The sequence below is a fragment of the Erinaceus europaeus genome, chromosome 22 (assembly GCF_950295315.1).
Source record: "Erinaceus europaeus chromosome 22, mEriEur2.1, whole genome shotgun sequence".
In the NCBI taxonomy this organism is placed as follows: Eukaryota; Metazoa; Chordata; class Mammalia; order Eulipotyphla; family Erinaceidae; genus Erinaceus; species Erinaceus europaeus.
Window position 1 is genome coordinate 2116734 of NC_080183.1, and position 19493 is coordinate 2136226.

The window sequence follows — 19493 nt, forward strand, 5'->3', positions numbered from 1 at the left end:
TATCGGTGAGGAAATGTGATTAACCCGTGCATTCACGTACTGGTTCTAGGTACGGCGAACGAAAGCATTCCACACACTGCCACACAGCCAGCCCCGTCCCCGCCACCAAAGCCTGCGGTCTCCAGAGCTGCTCCCGCAGCACGTGCAGTGAACACACCATCCAGACCTCCAGGAAATGCCACAGCGAAGGCCCCAAATCCTGTTGCCGGAGTCAAGCGGACATCCTCCCCTAATAAAGAAGAGAGTCCCAAGAAAGCCAAAACGGAAGAGGTATCTATATGTGCGTCAGGCATGGGGCTGCCAGCTTGCTGTTGCCAAGCCCTGTGGAAGAGGACCTGCAGGCGCTGAGTAGAGAAGAGGGCCAGGCAGAAAGCTCTGATAAGAGCAGCGTCTGTTTGCCTGTCCAGCAGCTGCGCCTCTGTAACACCCGAGCGCAGCGCAGCTCTGGCTGCTGCTGGTGTCGGGGATTGGACCTGGGGCTTGTTGCTTGCAGGCCGCTTGTTCTGTCCTTACCCCACCACTGCCACACACACCTGTGCTTCTCATTTGACCTTTTTTGAAAGCACATCTAGTATGCAAGGCGGTTTGCCTTTGGCTCGCGCGCCGTCTCCATTTGTTACTGCCCACCGTCTTTGAATAGCGCTTGCCTCTTTCTTTTTTTTTTTTTTTTGTGATCCAAATGGAGTTACTACACTGTATGTGGCATTACAGATTAGAAGAGGTTCTCAGGAACCCGCCCTGCACCCCTGGAACTCTTGTGAATGACCTGAGTGGCAAAACCAGGTTTGTTTTGGCGTTTTGATATCCCACCTCTGGGATAATTTTTCTCAACATTATTTTCATTTTTTTTAGTGATTTGGCTTATCGTGTCAGAGTCTCAGGTAGTTTGAGGATGACCATTGAAACTAGATGTGATCTTGGTGTGTGTCTCAAAGTAGAAGTCTCGTTACTCGTACACTTTGCTTCTTTGAGTCACTGTCACTTCACAGTTCTGTTAGTAAGACGTTCCCTGTGGCATCAGAGATGACAGTCCAAAAATGCCAATCTCTTAGGAAATCACTCTTCACACCAACATTTCTTTAAAATTGGAAGACTAAATGGGTCTCTCATAGAGTACTTTGATCTGTAGCAACAAAAGAAAATTGTCTCATATTCTCTGATGCTACATGAGTGTAGAGAATGTATTTTCTTTTTTTTATTATTTAAAATTTATTTATTTATTTATGAGAAAGATAGGAGGAAAGAAAGAACCAGGCATCACTCTGGTACATGTGCTGCCGGGGATCAAACTCAGGACCTCATGGTTGAGAATCCAATGCTTTATCCACTATGCCACCTCCCGGACCACGGAGAATGTATTTTCCACATTGTCTCCTTGAGAGCACGCACGTGTGTACTTGTGTGTACGCGCTGCATGTGAAAGTGATTTTCAACTTCAGTTGTACATTAGAATTCCTTTTTTCAGACTTTTTAAAAATAGAGATTTTAGGTTTTCCTCACTAGACTGGGTCGGACTCCAGGAGCTGGCCCTGGGAATCTGACTAAAACTTTTGCTGCATGGTTTTGTGGTGCAGTGACTCAAAAATGTGCTATTCTTGGTGTAATCTTGAATTTTGCCTGGAGTTGTCAGATCCTTTCAGAATTCACATTTTCCTTACCGTAGTAAAGTCTGTCTAAGCACAGCTCTAGACGTTTATTCTTCCATGTACCTAGTGGCTGAATTCTTAGTGGTTCCCAGAAAGCTCAAAAAGTGTGTCATCATTTGTACTTACCTTGGTAGGAAGACATTGACATTTTTTGTTCAGCTAAGCAAAGCAGTAAGAATGTAGACTTTGTTTTTTCATTTATACACAAGTAGATCATGTATGTGTCCACCATGTTCCCACCTGTAGTTTCAGTGAACTCTTACTGGTCCACAGGCTCTTTCACTCCTCTGTTTTTGTTATCGTTGTCACTGGACCTGTGCTCCAGCCCAGCTTTTTCAGAGAGAGGAGAGAGGCAGGGCAAGACACTTACAGTGAGCCTCCCCTCCCGCTAGTGCGGGGGGGTGGGGGAGCCATCGTATTTGAACTGGGCCACTCACTTGTGACAGAGACACTGTCCCAGTGTGTTCTTTGTCAGCCCTCTTTCTGCTTTTTCACTTAGATGACTGATTTACATACAGCATCTAGACTACCATTTGAATGGTGTCTTTGAAAACAAGATTTTGCTGACTTGCCATTGGCTTACAATTGTATCAAGTCTCGTACAGTTTCACAACTCTGCTCACGGATATTTTAATCACAAACATAAATCAAGGATTAAAAAATAGAAAACAAAATAACCTTAGGAAAAAATACATTCCTTAATGGATACTCTCTAGCCACTGTTCAAACATTCCTGATAGTTGTTGATTTAAAAAAAACAAAAAAAAAAAGTCTGCTTGAGACCTGGGACCGAGTGGCTGTGTCCCTGCAGAGCAGCGAGTGGTCTTGCCCTGCCAGCCAGCTAGTTAACAGTCTCAGCATGTAGATGGAAACTCAGCCTCTCTGTTATCCCAGAGGCTGACCTCCTATCCCAGAAGGGCTTGAGGTGCAGTGCCTTTCCCGTTTGTCAAGCTAGGCGAGGTCAGCAGACTAGAACCTAGGTCTAACCCCCTTGCTGCTGATTCTGAAGAAGAAATTGTCACGAGCAGCCTGCTGTGTCCACTGTCTTCCTCGTTGTTATGAAGCAAATCCCAGGTATATTATTCAACCATAAATATTTCAGTGCATATCAGAAATACGGATTTAAAAAATACTAGCGCTCACTGTTGTAAGTGTTTGGGTGTGTGTGTCCGTGCACCAGCGTACTTGGCAGTGTCGGGAACTCCACAGTGTCATGTCCAGTTAGTGCTGGACTCCGACCCGTTGTGGCTTAAAGAACATGTTTGCATACACTTATTTCTTATTTTATATTTTAAAAATTTCTTATTTATTAATGGGGGGGGAGAGAGAGAGAGAGAAAGAAGCAGACATCACTCTGGTCCATGAGCTGCTGAAGATCGAACTCAGGACCTTATGCTTGAGCGTCAAGTGACTTATCCACTGTGCCACTTCCCAGACCACCTTATTTCTTATTTTTTAAGATACATGTTATTTCACGAGCTAGAGGTGAACAGAGAGGCCAGAGCAGCGCTTTGGCGTTTGTGGTGTTGGGTCTTTAAGTCCAAGGCTCTTGTACCATGCCGCCTCCTGAGTTAAAGGAAACGTTTTTGATTTTGCACTGTCTGCAGGAAATAAGCTTCTCGTTGGATTGGTTGGCAACACTATTACATTTCTTGGGACCTGTATGTTATTTGGGTTACTGTTTCTTGCTTTGAAGCCAAATTTCAAATGAAATTTCAGTTTTGTTTAGTTAAAGTAAAGCAGAAATTATGTCAAAATTGTTTTTCTTAAAAAGTGCTGCCTAGGGCTGGGATGATAGCATGATGGTCCTGCAGAAAGACTTCCAAGCCTGAGGCACCAAAGGTCCTATGTTCAATCCCCCACACCGCCACAAGGCAGAGCTGAGTCGTGCTTTGGTTAAAAAAAAAAAATAGTGATGTCTACTTCACTAATGGAATGATTAATATAGCAGGATTTAACCCCTCCTCCCTTTTTAAAAATCCAAAAATGAGTTGTGTTGAGTAGAATTACAGTCAATTAAACATTTCAGAACTGAAGATAGTAAGCACAGAGGTGTTTTGATTCAAAGTTGGGCACAGTCATGTTTCATATTGTGTCCTGATTGATGTGAGAAAGAGAGAGAGCGTGTGTGTGTGTGTGTGTGTGGGGGGTGATTGTATTCCAAGTTCTACAGTTGATAAAGGAACTCTTTCTCACCCCCCCCCCTTTAGAATAGATAGTTTATGAACTTAGTGGTTTAGAGAATTTACTTTTAGATGGTGGAAATCCAATTTTGGTGGCTACTGAAACCAAATTAAATTTAATAAGACTTTAAGGGAGCCAGCTATTTTAAGTCCATACTTGATCTTATAAGTTAAATACTTTCATAATTGCATTGATTGGCAGATAATCTAAATTTTTCATCTTAGAGAATAAAGCTTTTTTTTTCAAAAACAGGATGAAACAAGTGAAGATGCTAACTGTCTTGCTTTGAGTGGACATGATAAAACAGAAACAAAGGTATATCAATTAGCCTTGGGATATGTACACAATTAAAAGTTCAGAAGCTGTGCTAAAATGTCTCTAGAATGTTGTACTACTGTGTTTTGTGTTACAAGTTTGTGACTGCACTCACCTTTCAAATGTCACCTCTAACCTCGCACTGAATCTCAGTGTGTGAGGTTGTCAGCACCCCGAGAGTGAGGCAGACTCTGAGTAGACGGCCTGTGAAGTTGAGCGGGAAAGGCAGAAGCGCAGATGCAGTTAGGCACGGCAGCCAAGGCAAGCCCGCAGAGCCAGGGCTGGTGGGGGCGGGACGGGCCTGCGGGGATAGGGGACAGGCAGAATAGCTGGCCGTCTGCTGTGCGTGGCCGCAGGGTCTGGGTTTTGCCAGAAGGTTCTAGCTAGAACCTGGGCTGGTGGGCTTTTTTCTAACAAAGTAGATGGGGTAGGAGAGATGGTTTTAGCCAGACTGTTTCAGACTTTGGGTATCATTGTATCAGAAGTTGACGTCTCCCCCGTTTCCTCCATTTACTCCCACTTTTGTGATTTTGTTTGGTCAAGTATTCTTTTGGTAAATTTATGCACTGTGTGTGCAGACTTGCCTTTAACTTCACGTTTTTATTCACTCGTAAGTCGAGAAGAGTGTTGATATCAATAGATAAACTACAAAACATCGCTGATAGCTACACGGGATTATGTCTTCTGGCTGTTGTTATTTTAGTCAACCTATTCCCCTTTTGTAGCGAAGTTTTTAAAATTTTCATTATCTTTCTTTATTGGATAGAGACAGCCAGAAACTGAGAGGAGAGACACAGGGAGAGAGAGAACTGCATCCCCCACTTCACCACTCGTGAAGCTTCTCCCCTGCAGTTGGGGGCCAGGGGCTTGAACCCAGGTCCTTGCTCATTGTATCATGTGCGCTCAAGCAAGTGCACCACCACCGGGCCCCTGTAGCGAAGTTTCTGTTTTCCAGAGGAAGTTGCTCTCCCTCTGCAGCATATAGCTGGCTGCCATCTGTTTTGAGGTTGGTCTCATTAGGAGAGGTCGATGGTGGGAAGCACTGCGGTAGACGGTTGAAAACTCTCGAGTAATTTTGACTGTGCTAATGAGATGTGAATGGGCAAGTAGAAATGTCCGTGTGATGGTAAAAATAGCCCCCAAGCAGGCTGAAGCGATGACCTAGTGACCCCCCCCCCCATCTTCCAGCTCTCCCTCTACTAGACGCCGAGTCCAGTGACATTCTTTTCTTCTTTTTTAAGTCTTTTCCCTCCCCGTCCTCTTTGTCCCACAGGAACAACTCGATACAGAGACAAGTACAACTCAATCAGAAACTGTTCAGACAGCCGCTTCTCTGCTGGCCTCTCAGGTACTAAGTGCACAAGCAAGGAGAGCTTTACAGTGTTAAGAGTAGTGCGATGTAATGCAGCACACGGTCCTATTTACAGAAGACGGCTAAAATGATCTGAAACCCGTGACTCGCCTGCAGCCGCGAGCAGCGCGGGCTGTGATATGTGATAGAACACTGGATCGGGCTCCTGGAGCGGTTTCCGTCAGGAAGATGCCAGCTCACCTTGACACTTAACCTTGTGGCCCCCACGAGTCGGCAGTGTGCCGACTCACTGAGGTTTTCTTAGTAGCTTCTAAATCTTGACAGAACAGAGAGTCATTTGTTCTTATGGATTATTTTTGCAACGTTAATATGTTCTTTTTATATTTAAAATGTTCCCGTCTCGGTTCACCTCTTTAAATGCTAATTGAATATGATCTGCCATTCGGTAACCTTTTGTTTGTACATTTTACTTTTGACGGTCCCTGGCTTCCACTAGGACCAGGAAACATTTTTCACTGACTGACGAGCCTTCATCTTACCTGTGAACTTACTGTTTTCTTCTGGAATCTCCAAAGTCTAGGTCCGCTGACAAAGCAAATATTTGCTTTAAGTAGACCTGAAGCCAGTTAACATTTACAGAATGGTGGCCATAGATAGCGTCTGCTTTGCAGTGATGACGACTGGCTCAGTGATGTTTCGCTCTCTCTGTGGCTTGGTTATTTTAATGTGACTACATTCCGGTGTGTTTTTGCTGGTTGTTAGCCATTCTGATCCCTAAAGATACGAATATTCTCCTTCCTTTTTGGAATGTCTTGTTTCTATAACCCTTAGACAATCGTGGAAAGGGAAGCAAAGCAGCATTAGTAAGAGTGCTTAGTGTTGCTAATGCCACCCCTGCTCCTGGTGGATGTGTTCTGATTGACTTCTCTCATAGCTCACGGCTTAGTGCCCCTGGGAGGAGGGAGTGTGTTTACCCTCTGATGTTCTAGACTAAGAACTTTCTTCCTGATGAAAAGATTTTCTAGAGTCCCTGAATGAAAAGTCACTCCGTTATTTTTTTAATGTTTTATTTATTTATTATCTTTCTTTTATTGGATAGAGACAGCCAGAAATCGAGAAGGGAAGGTTGATAGACAGAGAGACACCTGTAGCCCTGCTTCACCACTCGCAGAGCTTTTCCCCTGCAGGAGGAGACCGGGGGCTTGAATCCAGGTCCTTGCACACTGTAAACATGTGCGCTCAAACAGGTGTTGTTTGAGGTGACCACCACCTGGTCCCACACCCTGTTGTTTTTAAAGTATGTTGATTAAAAAATCCTCAGCCATACTTGGTGATGTGTGAGGGGGAATATTTACTTCCGGGGAGATAACTGCCACACTGTGTTTGTTTCCAGCACAGAATCCTTACTGCTTGGAGACTAACTTGAAATATTTATAGATGAAATGATAACATCTCTGGGATTTGCTTCAGAATAATTTGAGGGTGAAGGTGGAAGGATCGTGGCTGAAGCCATGTGTCCTCCTTCCACGTGTATTGGGGATTCCCATACTAGAACATTTGAAGCTTCGCCTGTGCTTATGAAAGCCAGAGAAAGCTAGGGGCTCTGTTTTAACATAGTAAAGCTTTCTCAGAATCGAGAATAATTGAGAATCACTCACTTAAGAAGATAAAACTGGGTGGAGGGTAGGTAGCATCATGGTTATGCAAACAGACTCTCCTGCCTGAGGCTCCAAAGTCCCAGGTTCAATCCCCCGCACCACCATAAGCCAGAGCTGAGCAGTGCTCTGGTTTAAAAAAAAAAAAAAAAAAAAAAGACGAAGAAGAAGATAGAACTGGCTGGCCAGGCGCTCCAACACTGGCTAACACGCAGCACAGGCCGGGAGAGATTGCTCCCGCGACCTTCTGTAAAAAGTCGCACCTGAGACGATGCCGATGCCGGCTCTCATACGTTGCTAAAATAGTCCTACTGTGAAAATGTCTACAGGTGCAGAACAATGGCTACGGTCGTGTGATTTGCAATTCATGCTGTTGACAACCCTCTTGAGTGATCCTTGACACTGGATAAGGTCTCACCAGTTCCTTAGGAAAGCCCCTGTGGCGAGCAAACCTCATAGTTACAGTGCTTTGAACAGTGTTGTGTTCTTTGCTTTTGTTCTCAGAAAACATCCAGTACAGACCTTTCTGATATCCCTGCTCTCCCTGCAAACCCTATTCCGGTTATCAAGAATTCAATAAAGCTGAGGCTGAATCGGTGAGGAAGCGCCTCAGGGGTCCCTAAGCAATGCCAGCTCGACCTGCTGTCATCTCCAGATGCTGAGGAGAACGGAGCGTGCAAGATGCGACGGGACTGAAAATGGACTTAGGCCTCCTGCCCTGCCCTGCCCTGCCTTTCCCCTTCCCCTTCCCCTTCCTTGCCTTTCCCTTCTTTCTTCTCCCCCCCCCCCTTTCCTCGTTTCCCCCTTTCTTTTTTCTATTTTCTTTTGTTGACCTCCCTTTACTGGGCTAACCAGCACTTGATCGGAAGTCCAGGTTAGTATGTGAAACCAGGAGAGTACTATTATTATTGTGTTAGCAACAGTTGCATTAACTACTTACAAAAAAAAAATACTGCCTTTAAAAAAGCCAAGCTCAAGCTCTCTTTGTATTTGTGATTGACATCTGGATCAGTGGGCCTCGGGTGCGTTGTTTGTGAAGTGCAGTACAGACTGGCAGGAGCGCTTCTTATTCTGAAGACGCACTTTTATGGATTTCTTTAGTGGAAGGTAGAACCGAGTTTAGATTTTCAGCTCGATGGATTTTCTTTTTTTCCTAAAGATTTTTCTTGACTATCAGAGCTAAGATTGGCTGGCAATGCTGAGAGATGTGCTGCTTTCCAGTGAGGAACACATCTCGCTCAGTCCCTGGGGGCGGCTGGAGCCCATGGAAATGAAATGGCAGCTCTAGGCTTTATATTCGACATGGAAAGAACAATTAGGAAATCCTTGCTTTTCTGATGGGGTCATGATTAAGAGATGATACATTGGTTTTATTTATAGAATTGCTTTAGAGTGCATACAAGTCAGCGGTTAGCCGGCAGGTCTTTTTCGTTGAGCTATATTAGAGCTCCGTGTTCTTTTATCTTTAATCTGTTCTTTTTGAAACAAAGCTTTTTGCTCACCCATTTCCTTTCTGCTTGTATGCAAAGGTAAGGTTTATTTTACACATTAAAAAAAAAAAATGCCAGTATTTTCTCAAGCCATGACGTGAAACCGGTGATCCAGTGGCTCCACGACACAGAACACTACATTTTGGTCCTATGGCTGAAACTAGGGTGACTGAAGGGCTGTCTGTTTTGGATGGCCATCTGATCTTGAAATCCGAGGAATTTTGTACACTCCACAGAACTGTCTAAAGTTGATTTTCAGTTTTAAACATATGGGCAAAAGGCATTTTCTCCCAAGAATCTTAAACTTGATTTTTATTTTCAAATGGGTGACCAACATTTTCAGTAGATTTTCCATGTAGAAACATTGCGATCACTTGTAGCTAGTATTTCTATTTGGTTTTATCAATAGACTAGGGACTTTCTTTAAAGAAAAGTTGCTCATAATTAATCCGAACAGCCATCTCTAGGAAGTAGGAGAGACGCCAGATGTTGATAAGCTTCCTCTTTCTTACTCTGGACACGGTGAGCCGGGCAGGGTTTTCTGGTGCGCATGTGCCCTGCCCGCCCCTGTGCTCCATTCTGCCCCACGTGCATTCACAGCGAACTGCGGTTTCTTAACTCTTCGTCCTTCTCAACTCATCTCCCGAAGTCCGAGTGTAGTCTTTTCCCTGTAGGCTCTGCTCTGCATTAATTGAAGCTTTCTTTTCCCCATACTTGATGAATGTCTAGTGTGCACTGTCTCTGCCTCCCACATCTTTGCTCTGCGGCCACCTTGCCCTCCCACCACCGAGAAACCAAGGTCAGACCACCCGGTGACGGCTACAAGGTGTCTGTGTGTTTTGTGTAGCTTCAGAGTTAGATTGGAATTGCCAGGCACAGATTTAGTCTCGTCGTTTTGTTTACACATTGGGGAGAATAATTCAGTTTATTAAACGTTTCATGTAATTGCACCCAAGTTTTGCCAAGCTGGGGACTTGAACCTTTTCTGTGTAGTGACTTGAATTCTAGTTTCCATAAGCTGGAGATCAGACTGTTGCTTCCGCATGATGTCTGTAGTGTCTCATGACTGGAGTTTGCTTTCTTTTATAGTATCTGTACTCCTTGTATTTTTCAAGAGCTATTTTGTAAACAGATGATGTATTTCTCCATTGAAAACACAATAAAAAAAACAAACCACAGTTGACTGATTTCTTTTTAACATTTTTTTTTTAAAGTAAGCAATATGATTTTCTGAAGATTTGTTCTGGTTACATTTAGAAGATCCTTGTTCCTCATTAATTTGTGCCATTAGCCAGGACCTAGTGTTCATGGCTGGCATTACAGAGTTTATAATTGCGGGATTAAAATGTGGATATAATTACCATCAGTCCATCTGCAACCTGTAGTGTGTAGCTGTGCAAGGGGTCTCTGCCTTTTCTTAGCCGGCCCCGTTGCCCGTTGAGGGTGTTCAGCCTTTGGGGCTTTAACTCCAGTGTCAGCAGGTGGCACTGTTGCTTTTTCTGTGAATCATAGTCCAGAGCAGCCAGAATTCCTACTTCTCAGTTTACTTAAATCAGATACTGCCTTTTCCCTTTTTTCCCTTTTCAATAGAGGCAGAAAAAGAGACCGTGGCACCAGTCCCTTCAGTCCGCTGGGGGTTGTGCTTAAGTCCTTAAACACTCAGCGTTTCTCTGTATAAAGGGACACGGACATGCCCTACTCGGAAAGCCTGCATGCTGCTGTGCCACTGCGCCCCCAGTGTGGCTGGTGTCCTAAGAATTTAACTTCCGTAGGAATTCTCCTGCGCTCCGAGGTGAGCACGTGAAGACACCGAGTTGCCGTGACACCTGCACGGAGCAACACGCAGAGGCTTACTGCCTTTGGGCATCCGTCCCATGGACCTTTCCGAATTAGTCAGATGGCAGCTGAAGTGTGTGCACTGTGTGGCTTTGGGTGTTATTCTGGGATGAACGGACACCTGGAGGACACGGCTCAGGACGGCACTGGCCAGTGGCTCCTGACAGCACAGCCACCAGTTGGGGCCAGAGGGAAAGGTAAACCTCCTTTCTGAAGGAGGCGTTCAGATTCGGCCTGCTTTCATTCTGATTCCACGGGAAGACCAAGACGAGGGAAATTAGTTGCTCGTAGCCTGCTTTGCATGTAGATACTTTTAAGTCTCTACTTTATCTTCCGTTCACTTGTCTTCAGAATAACAAATGGTGCGGTCTTAACTCAGGCCTGAACCTGGTAAACGACACATTAAGTGTATTTCATCACAAGATCTTCAGTCACACAGAGAACAGCGGTTTCATTCTGCCTAATAGAGTTGTAGGATCAATGTATGCGTCCTTTCTCTATATTTGCCATCCAACAAAATTCTCACGACACTTTCCACGTCTTTCTTGAAATCAGGAAAGATAGCATCGCTCTCTGAGCTGTACACTTTGGAGTGACTACATGTACTTCCAGAAGTGGGTTCGTACACGGGAAGTCGTTCAACTGCTTCCCACCATTCTTAGTGTTCTGGGAAGGACTTCATCATCACGGTTGATGAAAACGTCACATAGGTTTCTTACTGAGACGATTTTCTTTGTTCACCTTCTCCTGATTCTCCAACCTTACCTCGGAAGGGTGGAGTTAGGCAATACGGAAACTTGTGTGTGGAGGGCTGTGATTACAATTATGTTGTTGTTTTTCACCCCTTTCTAATTATCTTTTTAAAAGCCTCACATTTTCAAATAGTTAAAATATCCACATAGGGCAAACTGTTGTTTAAGTTTTCGAGACTTCACAGTGTTAATTTTGAAAATATCCAGACTAATGTATAAAAATGACAACCGTGATTTTTCTTACATTTTCGTGTATCTTTACATTCTGCTGATGGGTTGGAAAAGTCTTGGGAAGTGAACAGAACAGATTTTGTACTTTCAAGCTTTAGAATGTTTGCTGTCTTTACATCCAGGTTTCCCTTACTTCTTTCTCAGCTTCATATGCGTGTGGCTTTTGTCCTTTCTGTGGAACGCGTCTGTGCTGGCATCTGTAAACGCCCTCATAATAGGTCCCAGAATTTCCTAGGGAAAGAGGAAGGCCGTGTTCATTTTGTCTAACATTGTGAATAAGGATCTAGGCGCCTCAGAGCTGAATCAGCCTGGCCTCGGAAGCCGCACTGCCACTTGGGCGCTGGACGCTCTGCTACCAGCCACGTAGAGGTGCCAGAGCCCCAAGCCAGAGCTTCTGGGACATCTCAGCAAAGTGCCCAAGACTCGTAAGTGTGTATAGTTACATGCTTTCAAAATTTGAAACATTTTGCCAAAAAGTAAGTTTGACTTACATTTTTCCAACAATTGCGTTGACCAAAACAGATTACTGGGAAGCCCGTCAGGGTAAATTCTGGCTTAGTGTAGGTTTTAGTCTTGGGCTGCACATAGGAAAATGGGTAAAACTGCTAAGCTAGCGCTCAGGTTAGTACCATACATAGGCCTGGGGATATCCGGGCAGTTGGTGGTGTCTTAATCATATGGCTGATCACCTGGCTCATACATACTTTATAATATTCCGGGTCTCTTAAAAAAAAAAACTGGGGCCAGGTGGTGGCACACCAGTTTGAACACATGTTACAGTGGGCAAGGAAGGGCCCAGGTTCAAGCCCTGGTCCCTACCTGCAGGGGAAAAGCTTTGCAAGTAGTGAAGCAGATCTGCAGGTGTGCCTCTGTCTCCCCTTTCCCTCTCAAATTCTGGCTGTCTATCCAATAAATAATAAAGATAATGCCAAAAACAGAAGTAAAAAATATAGTTGCAAACCTTTTAAGAAACCATGACTTGAATCTTTAAAATGCTGTTTGCTGTTTTCTGGCTTTAAAAATTTCAGTCTGAGAAGAGAGACTTTGTGTGGTTCAAGCAATTCCTATTTTGCTAGGTCACTTCGAACTGAGCTTGTAGCAGATGAAGTCACTCCTGTGCTTTAACTGGGCCACTTAGTCTACAGTCATACTTTTTATTTCTTCTAGTGATTACAACTCTTAAGGGGCTGGGTCTGTGAGCACATAGGCTACACTGCAAGGACCCGGGTTCAAGGCCCTGCCTGCAGGGGGCAAGTATTGAAACAGTGCTGTAGTTGTCTTTCCCTCTCAATTTTTCTCTGTCCAATAATTTAAAACAGGTCTTACTTAAAAAGAAAGAAAAAGGTCAGAAAAATTCAAAGCCAGTAATTTCTGGAGAGTCCCTGTACACACACACACACACACACACACACACACACACACACACACACTCTCTCTCTGGGCTCTTGGAGACCTTGAGCACAAGAGGGCCGGTGTGTGTGCTTAGCGCCTCGCTGTGAAGTGCCCCGACACGGTGTTCACTCGCTCCTCGTGGCTGCTGCCTCCCTCCTGGCACGACACCTCACAAACTTTCACACTGGTGCCTGGTGCTATGCGATTTCCAGAAATCTGGCACGAGAACTGGGCCTTGTTTGCGTTTCTCTGACTGCAGTGGAGCTGCTAATAGAGATTGATGACAAAGTTGTCGAAAGGAGACAGTTGGGCAGGACTGCTCCCTGTGAGCGACAGAGGGCGCGATCTGCCTTCACAGCCAGGAATGCGGCTCCCAGCAGCGAGCCAAGAGCAGGAGAAGGCGCGTTACTGTGCGCGGGCCACCGCGGCCCTTTAGTCTAGACTGGGCCTACGACCCCCCCCCTCCCTTTTTAAAATTGATTTAATAATGATCGACAAGACCGTAGGATAAGAGTATACAGCCCCCCCCTTTTGAATCCACGGAACGGTCAGGACAAGTACTTTGGAGAACATGGCACTCTCTACAACTAAGAATCTTTGTCATACTCGTCCTGATCAGGGTCTGTGAAACTATGTGAAGTGTCACGGTACCTTTTCTACAACACCCAGGTTTACCCACCCCCACCCGGGCAAGCAGCCCCCTCAAACATCTATAAAGCGTTGGCAAGATAATCCCCAGGGCATCACGCTGCTTCCCGTGGCTGGAGCCCGGCCCTCACCCCGCTGAAGGAAGCTTTGCTGCTGCAGCCTCGTCCAGTCTCCCAGCCCCGGGTGACGCAACAGGATGCAGTCCGGTGCTGCAGGGTTTTTGTTTTGTTTTTTGCGACTGCTCGTGTGGAGTTCACATCCTAGGAGAGAGGTGATGCCGTCCGTCCCTTTCAGCTGCTGGTGTCATCAGAATTGTTGACACAGGCCAGGGTGGAGGGACTGATTTAAGCTGTCCTCGTTGCAAGGTTTTTTGTTTTTTAGAATGAGCGATTGGTGAAATTGCTCCTTAAGGAAACCTCTGATGGCATCACCTTTGTCTAGTTAAACACGGACATCAGTTTCTTCATAGTGGAAAGTTAATTCTCAAGATGAGGGTTTTTTTCCCATCTGCCAAAGCTGTGATTTCACAGTCCGATTATATGTTAAATTATCAGACTTTAGGAACGATATCTTAAAATAATCTTTTCACCAGTAGCAAGACGTCAGTTTTTTCAGTAAAGCCTCAGTCAGAAGGAACCTCTTTGTACCAGCTGAGTTCTCTCGCCACACCCATTGAGAGGAGTCTAGCTCACTGGGTCAGCTGTCAGACGGCTAGTTAGTGTTTACAGTCGGGTTCTAGGTGCTGTGCTTGATCCCCAGCAGTGGCGAGAGGAAGGGAACGCCGACCTACTATTTCTCAAGTATCACTGCCTTTATTTTAAATGCCAAGATCGTGCCGACTTATGTCGTTAAGCCAGTAGTCCACCGGTGGGCATGCAGGGCCTGGATGGTGCCCCCAAAGGAGCTGACGCTACAGTGCGCAAGGACCTAGTTCAAGTACCCACAGTTTTATATCATTTCTTAGTGGAATTACATGTGGATTAACAGGTAAATATATTTCAAGAGTCAAAGAGCCAGATCCATTTGAATTTGATAAAGACAAAAGCCAGTTATCTTACCAACAGCTTGGCAAACCGTCTCCTACTGATTCCCAAAGCTGTCTTGATTTCACAAAGAAAGAACAAAACTGATTTCCTTGATCAACAACTTGGGCAGGGCAGGGCAAAGTGGAGTGGTGTTAAGCATGACACACACACACACCCCACACACACACACTCTCACCCCAAGGAACACAGCTCTGCCCAGGAACCCAGGACAAACGGCCTGCCTTCGGGGGACTTCTTTGCACTATTGACGCTGGCCCTCACAGGAAGTGCTCTCACCATCTACAGAGGAGGGAACCAAAATGCAGACTGCCTCGCCCAGGGTCACCCTGCAAACAGGCCGTTTCTCTGGTCTCAGAAGGTCGGGCCCGAGAGGTGACAGGACAGGGATCTGCGGGGACATACAGCCGGCCAGTGACTGGGAACAGGATGTGGGCACCAGACAGGGTGGCTGAATGCCTGGTTATTAATCTTTAATTCTTCTTCTTCTAGCGTTTGCCCTTCTTCCGTAGCCAGTCAACAGCGTCAGGTTGAGCCTGATGTAAAGTTTCGAGACCTCCTTTGAATCTGGAGAGGTGGCAGTCATTGACTATGTGGGTCATAGTCTGTCTGGAGCCGCAGGGGCAGTTCGGGTCGTCTCTGGCTCCCCAGCGATGGAACATAGCGAACATAGCGGCGCACCGGCCATGGCCTGTTCGATAGTGATTGAGGAGGGCCCAATCATAACGTGCCAGGTCAAAGCCGGGTGGACGCTCGCAGGGGTCTGTGATGAGGTGTTTGTTCTTTACCTCAGCTGACTGCCAACTCTGTTTCCAAGAGTCTGGAACAGAGAAGTTCATTAATCTTTAATGAGAGGGAGAGACAACACCAGCATGTCACTGACAGAAGGGGTGCTGGGGATTGAACCGGGGACCTTGTGCTTCTGACTGATGTGCACACACACTAGTTCCCCGCCTCCAGCTGGCCACTAAGATTTGGACTTTGCAGGACGCACAGGTGGGGTAGAGTGGTAGGTGGGCCAGAGAGAGGTGGGGCTGCTCCATGTGCGGGTCTCCGAGGGTCACCAAGCATTTCTACCTGAGACATTCTTGGCGCGACGTCTGAACTAATGGCGGCTGGTTAGCCCGAGCCGGGAAGAAAAGCCAGCCCAGTCCCGGGTGCCAGGCCGGCTGGTTACGGCCCCAGAGCCCCCGTGGAGAAGGCAGGTGGTCCTGTGAGCTCTAGCCCCTCCCCGCCCTGGCCGTGGCCGGTCACACTTCTCTCCCTCGGGACCACAGGCCCTGGAAGCTGTATTTGACTTGCCAGGTGAGGAAGAGGAAGGTGTGTGACTGAAGCAGGCAGGGGCGTGAGGCAGCCCCAGGAACCCCCAGTCTTGCTCCCCCCAGTGCTGGCCAGTCAGGACCACCCGGCAGTGTCCTGGAGCAAGGGGTCCTCTGGAATCTTGGGGGCCACGTGACAGGTGCTGGGTGGTGCTCGCTCTGAGCGCCAGTTCTGCCCTGAGTGCCGGGCCCTTGGTCCCAGGACCATCGGCAGCTTGTGACCTTCACAGAAGGCTTGGTGGGGGATGGACCAACGCGGTCAGGGAAGGAAGGGCCGTCCTCAGTCCGGCTGCCTGTCTGTGCGCTGTTGGAATGACAGACTCGGGAGGGCGGGCACGTGCAGTCTTCCTGGGAGATGGCTGGGGGTGTGGGGGCCGGGCCACCCGAAGAGAAATGAAGACGTGGCCTTGGTGGCTGAGGGTGGCGTGTGTGCCTGGAGTCTTGGGTGGAGTCTTGGGTTTGATCCCCTGAGCCACCTGTGCTGTAGCGATTCTGGGGTTCTCACTTCTGTCCTTAAAAATCTTCAAATAAGGAGTCGGGCGGTAGTGCAGTGGCTTAAGTAAGCACAGGTGGCGCAAAGTGCAGGACCGGCGTAAAGATCCCGGTTCCAGCCCCCGGCTCCCCACCTGCAGGGGAGTCGCTTCACAGGCGGTGAAGCAGGTCTGCAGGTGTCTGTCTTTCTCTCCCCCTCTCTGTCTTCCCCTCCTCTCTCCATTTCTCTCTGTCCTATCCAACAACAATGACATCAGTAATAACTGCAACAAGGGCAACAAAAGGGAATAAATACTTTTTTAAAAATTCAGTGCAGCCCTGGGGAGGTGATTCTGGGCAGAGCCCAGGATGGTGTGCTTGAGGCTCTGGGTTTGACACTACCCAGTGGTGCTCTGGCCATTTATAAGAAAAGGAAAAAAAAGTTGGGGGTGGGGTGGACCAGGCTGTGGAGCACTGGATTGAACACGCATATCACCATGCCCAAGGACGAGAGTTCCAGCCCCCTGTTCCCACCTGCAGGGGGAAAGCTTCGCGAGCAGTGGAGCAGAGCTGCAGGTGGCTCTTTCCCTCTCGTGATTTCTCTGTCTCCACCCAATAAATAAATAAAATGCGTTAAAGGAACATTTAAATTTATCTTGAGCTGAGTCCCGGCCCAGTGCCACTGGCAGAGGCCACCCCAACGCTGCTGGGGGTTTTGCACCCTGAGGGGGTTGGGTGGGGAAGCAGAGTACCGCCCCAGTGCAGGCGTCGAACCCAGGGCCTGGGCTCTCAAGTCTCGCGCCCCATTTGCTGCCGCAGCCTATGGTGCCACCATTGCGGCCTGGAGCTGCCGATCCCTCCATGTCCACAGGGGACCTCGGGGCTGCCCGTGGGGGCCCAGCCTCCCCTCCTCCCTCCAGGTGGGGAGCATGTGGGGCTCCCTCCAGCATCCCTGAGCCTCTAAGCGGAGGGGGCTCCTGGGTGATCCCCAGAGGCCGTGGAGACGCAGGAGGGACCCACCTCCCAGATGAGGAATCTGGGCACTGCAGCAGCCTTGCGGGGGACGTGTGTCCTTGGGGTGTCCTGGGTGGTCCCTGTGGTCACAGCCAGGAGGCCACCATGGCCCAGCAGTACTTGGCTGCCCCCTGCTCCCCGCATGGACGCTGGAGCCGGTGGGTTCCCTTGGTTGAGGGTCTGTGTCTGCAGTATCTGGACTGGCTCCTGCCTGTGGCTTTCCCTGCCTCTGGCTTCTGGAAGCTCAGAACCGGAACCTGAGAGCAGTAGGACACCTCGCCCCCAGCTCCGTCAGAGTGGGGGGGCAGAGTCCTCTCTCTAGCATCCACAGGTGATGCACGGGCGGCAGGAAGCGGGGCTGTGGTGTCCCCGGAAGGGGCTGGAGGCCACTTGTTCTGAGTGACCTGCTATGCTGCCACTGTCTCCCTGAAACGGGAGTGCTGTCCCCAGGGCGGCTCAGGGCTCCTGCTTGGGGGCCCTGGGACCCAGAAGCGGTGTGGTACCCTCCTGGCTGTGCGCCCAGATAAATAAAGATCCCCCCCAGGCAGCCCCTCAGAACCAGGATCCTGGGACATGCCCTTGACTCCCACGACCTCCTGGACAAGGGCAACTGATAAGAGGTGGGGGTGCCAGGCAGGAGGTGGCAGGCAGCCGGCAGTGCAGAGGAGACCTGGAGCCTGAGGCCACGGGGACCTGGGGGCGATGGGGGTGGGAGCAGCCACTCCCCTGTCTAGGGGCACAGCTGGGGAGCCAAAGGTGGGGTGGCCCCATGTGGTTCCTCTTGCGTCAGATGCTGTCAGCTGCCCCTTTTTAGCTCCGTCAGCCACAGACGCCACCTAAAAACAGACTCGAGAGAGAGAGAGACCAGAGCATCCGCCAGCTGACATGTTCCGTGTAGAGCTTGAACCCTGGACCTCTCCCTGCCTGCTGCACTCCACCGTCTGTGACCTGGCTGGAACCCCTCTCCCCCTTCTTCAAGTCTGCTTTATCCAGAATGACCACCTGTTTTCACAGGAATTTTACCCCCACAAGCTGATGGCCTCCTCCTGGCCACCCCGAGGGGTGGGGGTCCCAGGCCCTGAGCGAACGCACCTGACTTTGCTCTGGGGAGGCCCCAGCCCTGACACACCCTCACTAGTCCCTCCTTTCTCACTCTTGCTTCTCACTGTGGACTGGGGGGGGGGGGCTCTGCCGGGGCCGGGACTTGGGGTGTGTCTAGCTGGGCTCTTGGGGGGTCCTGTCCAGTCTCAGCAGTTCTAGTGGAGGGGCTTGGGGGACTCTGACCACCCCCTTCTCACCCTGATTCCTCTTTGGAGAGAACACAGAAAGAAGGGGTGGATGTGCTGTGGAGAAAGGCGGTCACGCAGAATTCAGTCGGGCTGTACGACAGAAATGTACCTTGAGGAAGGAGAGGTGACTCTGGAATCAGCTGGGGACGTCAGCTGTGACGGGCAAACGCCTGTCCCCCAACGCAGGCCCAGGTCCATGAGCTCTCCAGAGGAACCGCGGGCGTCACGGATTCATGGGGGGAGGGCCCGGTGCGGGCACCCCTCATCCTTTCTGTCTGGCGGTGGACGGGACCCCAGAACCTAGCCCCACGGTGCTGGATCTGTGTCCTTCAGCTCCGAAAGCGTTAAGAGGCTCAGAGACGAAAAGCTACGTGCAGAAAAAGCCACAGCCACAGCGCAAGATCCTCCAGAAAGATCTTTTTAGTGTCGGCTTAAATGTACACAAATAGCGCATGATGATCTCTTTTATTGGACTAACATTTATCCAGTAATATCCACACACTTTTAAAACCATTGAGGCCTCCTCTTCAGGTGTTCATTTGAATAGAAATAGCTGAATGAGTGTTTTTATAATTGATCCCCTGAGAACTAAACGTCTACGGCTGCCTAACCAACATTTTCCCATTGCTGGGCCTTTTTTTTTTTCTCCCCCAAATTGCCACTCTGTAAAATTAGGATTTTTGTACAGTTTTGATAAGAGAATTAACCTCCCACATGCCAGACTCCCCAAGAGTTGGGGGGGGGCTTAAGGGGAGGTGGCCATTTCTTAGGGTCAGCTCTAGGGGGGCTCAGCCAGCTCTGGTCTTGGGGAGGAAAGTCCCTAGATGGAGGCAGGTGGACAGCTGGGCCTCAGCGCATGTGGGGTGGGGTGCAGGGTAGCCAGCCCAGCCCAACTC

The 19493-nt window shown here is 48.4% G+C and overlaps 1 protein-coding gene across 7 annotated transcripts in view; it reads left to right on the plus strand.

Moving 5' to 3' along the window:
* PAPOLA (poly(A) polymerase alpha) overlaps window positions 1–9775 on the plus strand; it is a 48957-nt gene extending 39182 nt beyond the window's left edge. For 3 of the 7 annotated variants that reach the window (XM_007518328.3, XM_016186078.2, XM_016186077.2), the window contains 4 exons: window positions 50–270; window positions 4083–4145; window positions 5419–5493; window positions 7617–9775. In XM_007518328.3, the coding sequence (XP_007518390.1) occupies window positions 50–270; window positions 4083–4145; window positions 5419–5493; window positions 7617–7712 (455 nt within the window). In that variant the 3' untranslated portion in view covers window positions 7713–9775. The remainder of the gene's footprint in view (window positions 1–49; window positions 271–4082; window positions 4146–5418; window positions 5494–7616) is intronic. The other 4 variants (XM_016186079.2, XM_060181020.1, XM_016186080.2 and 1 more) reach the window with 2 other exon arrangements.
* Window positions 9776–19493: the final 9718 nt, after the last annotated feature.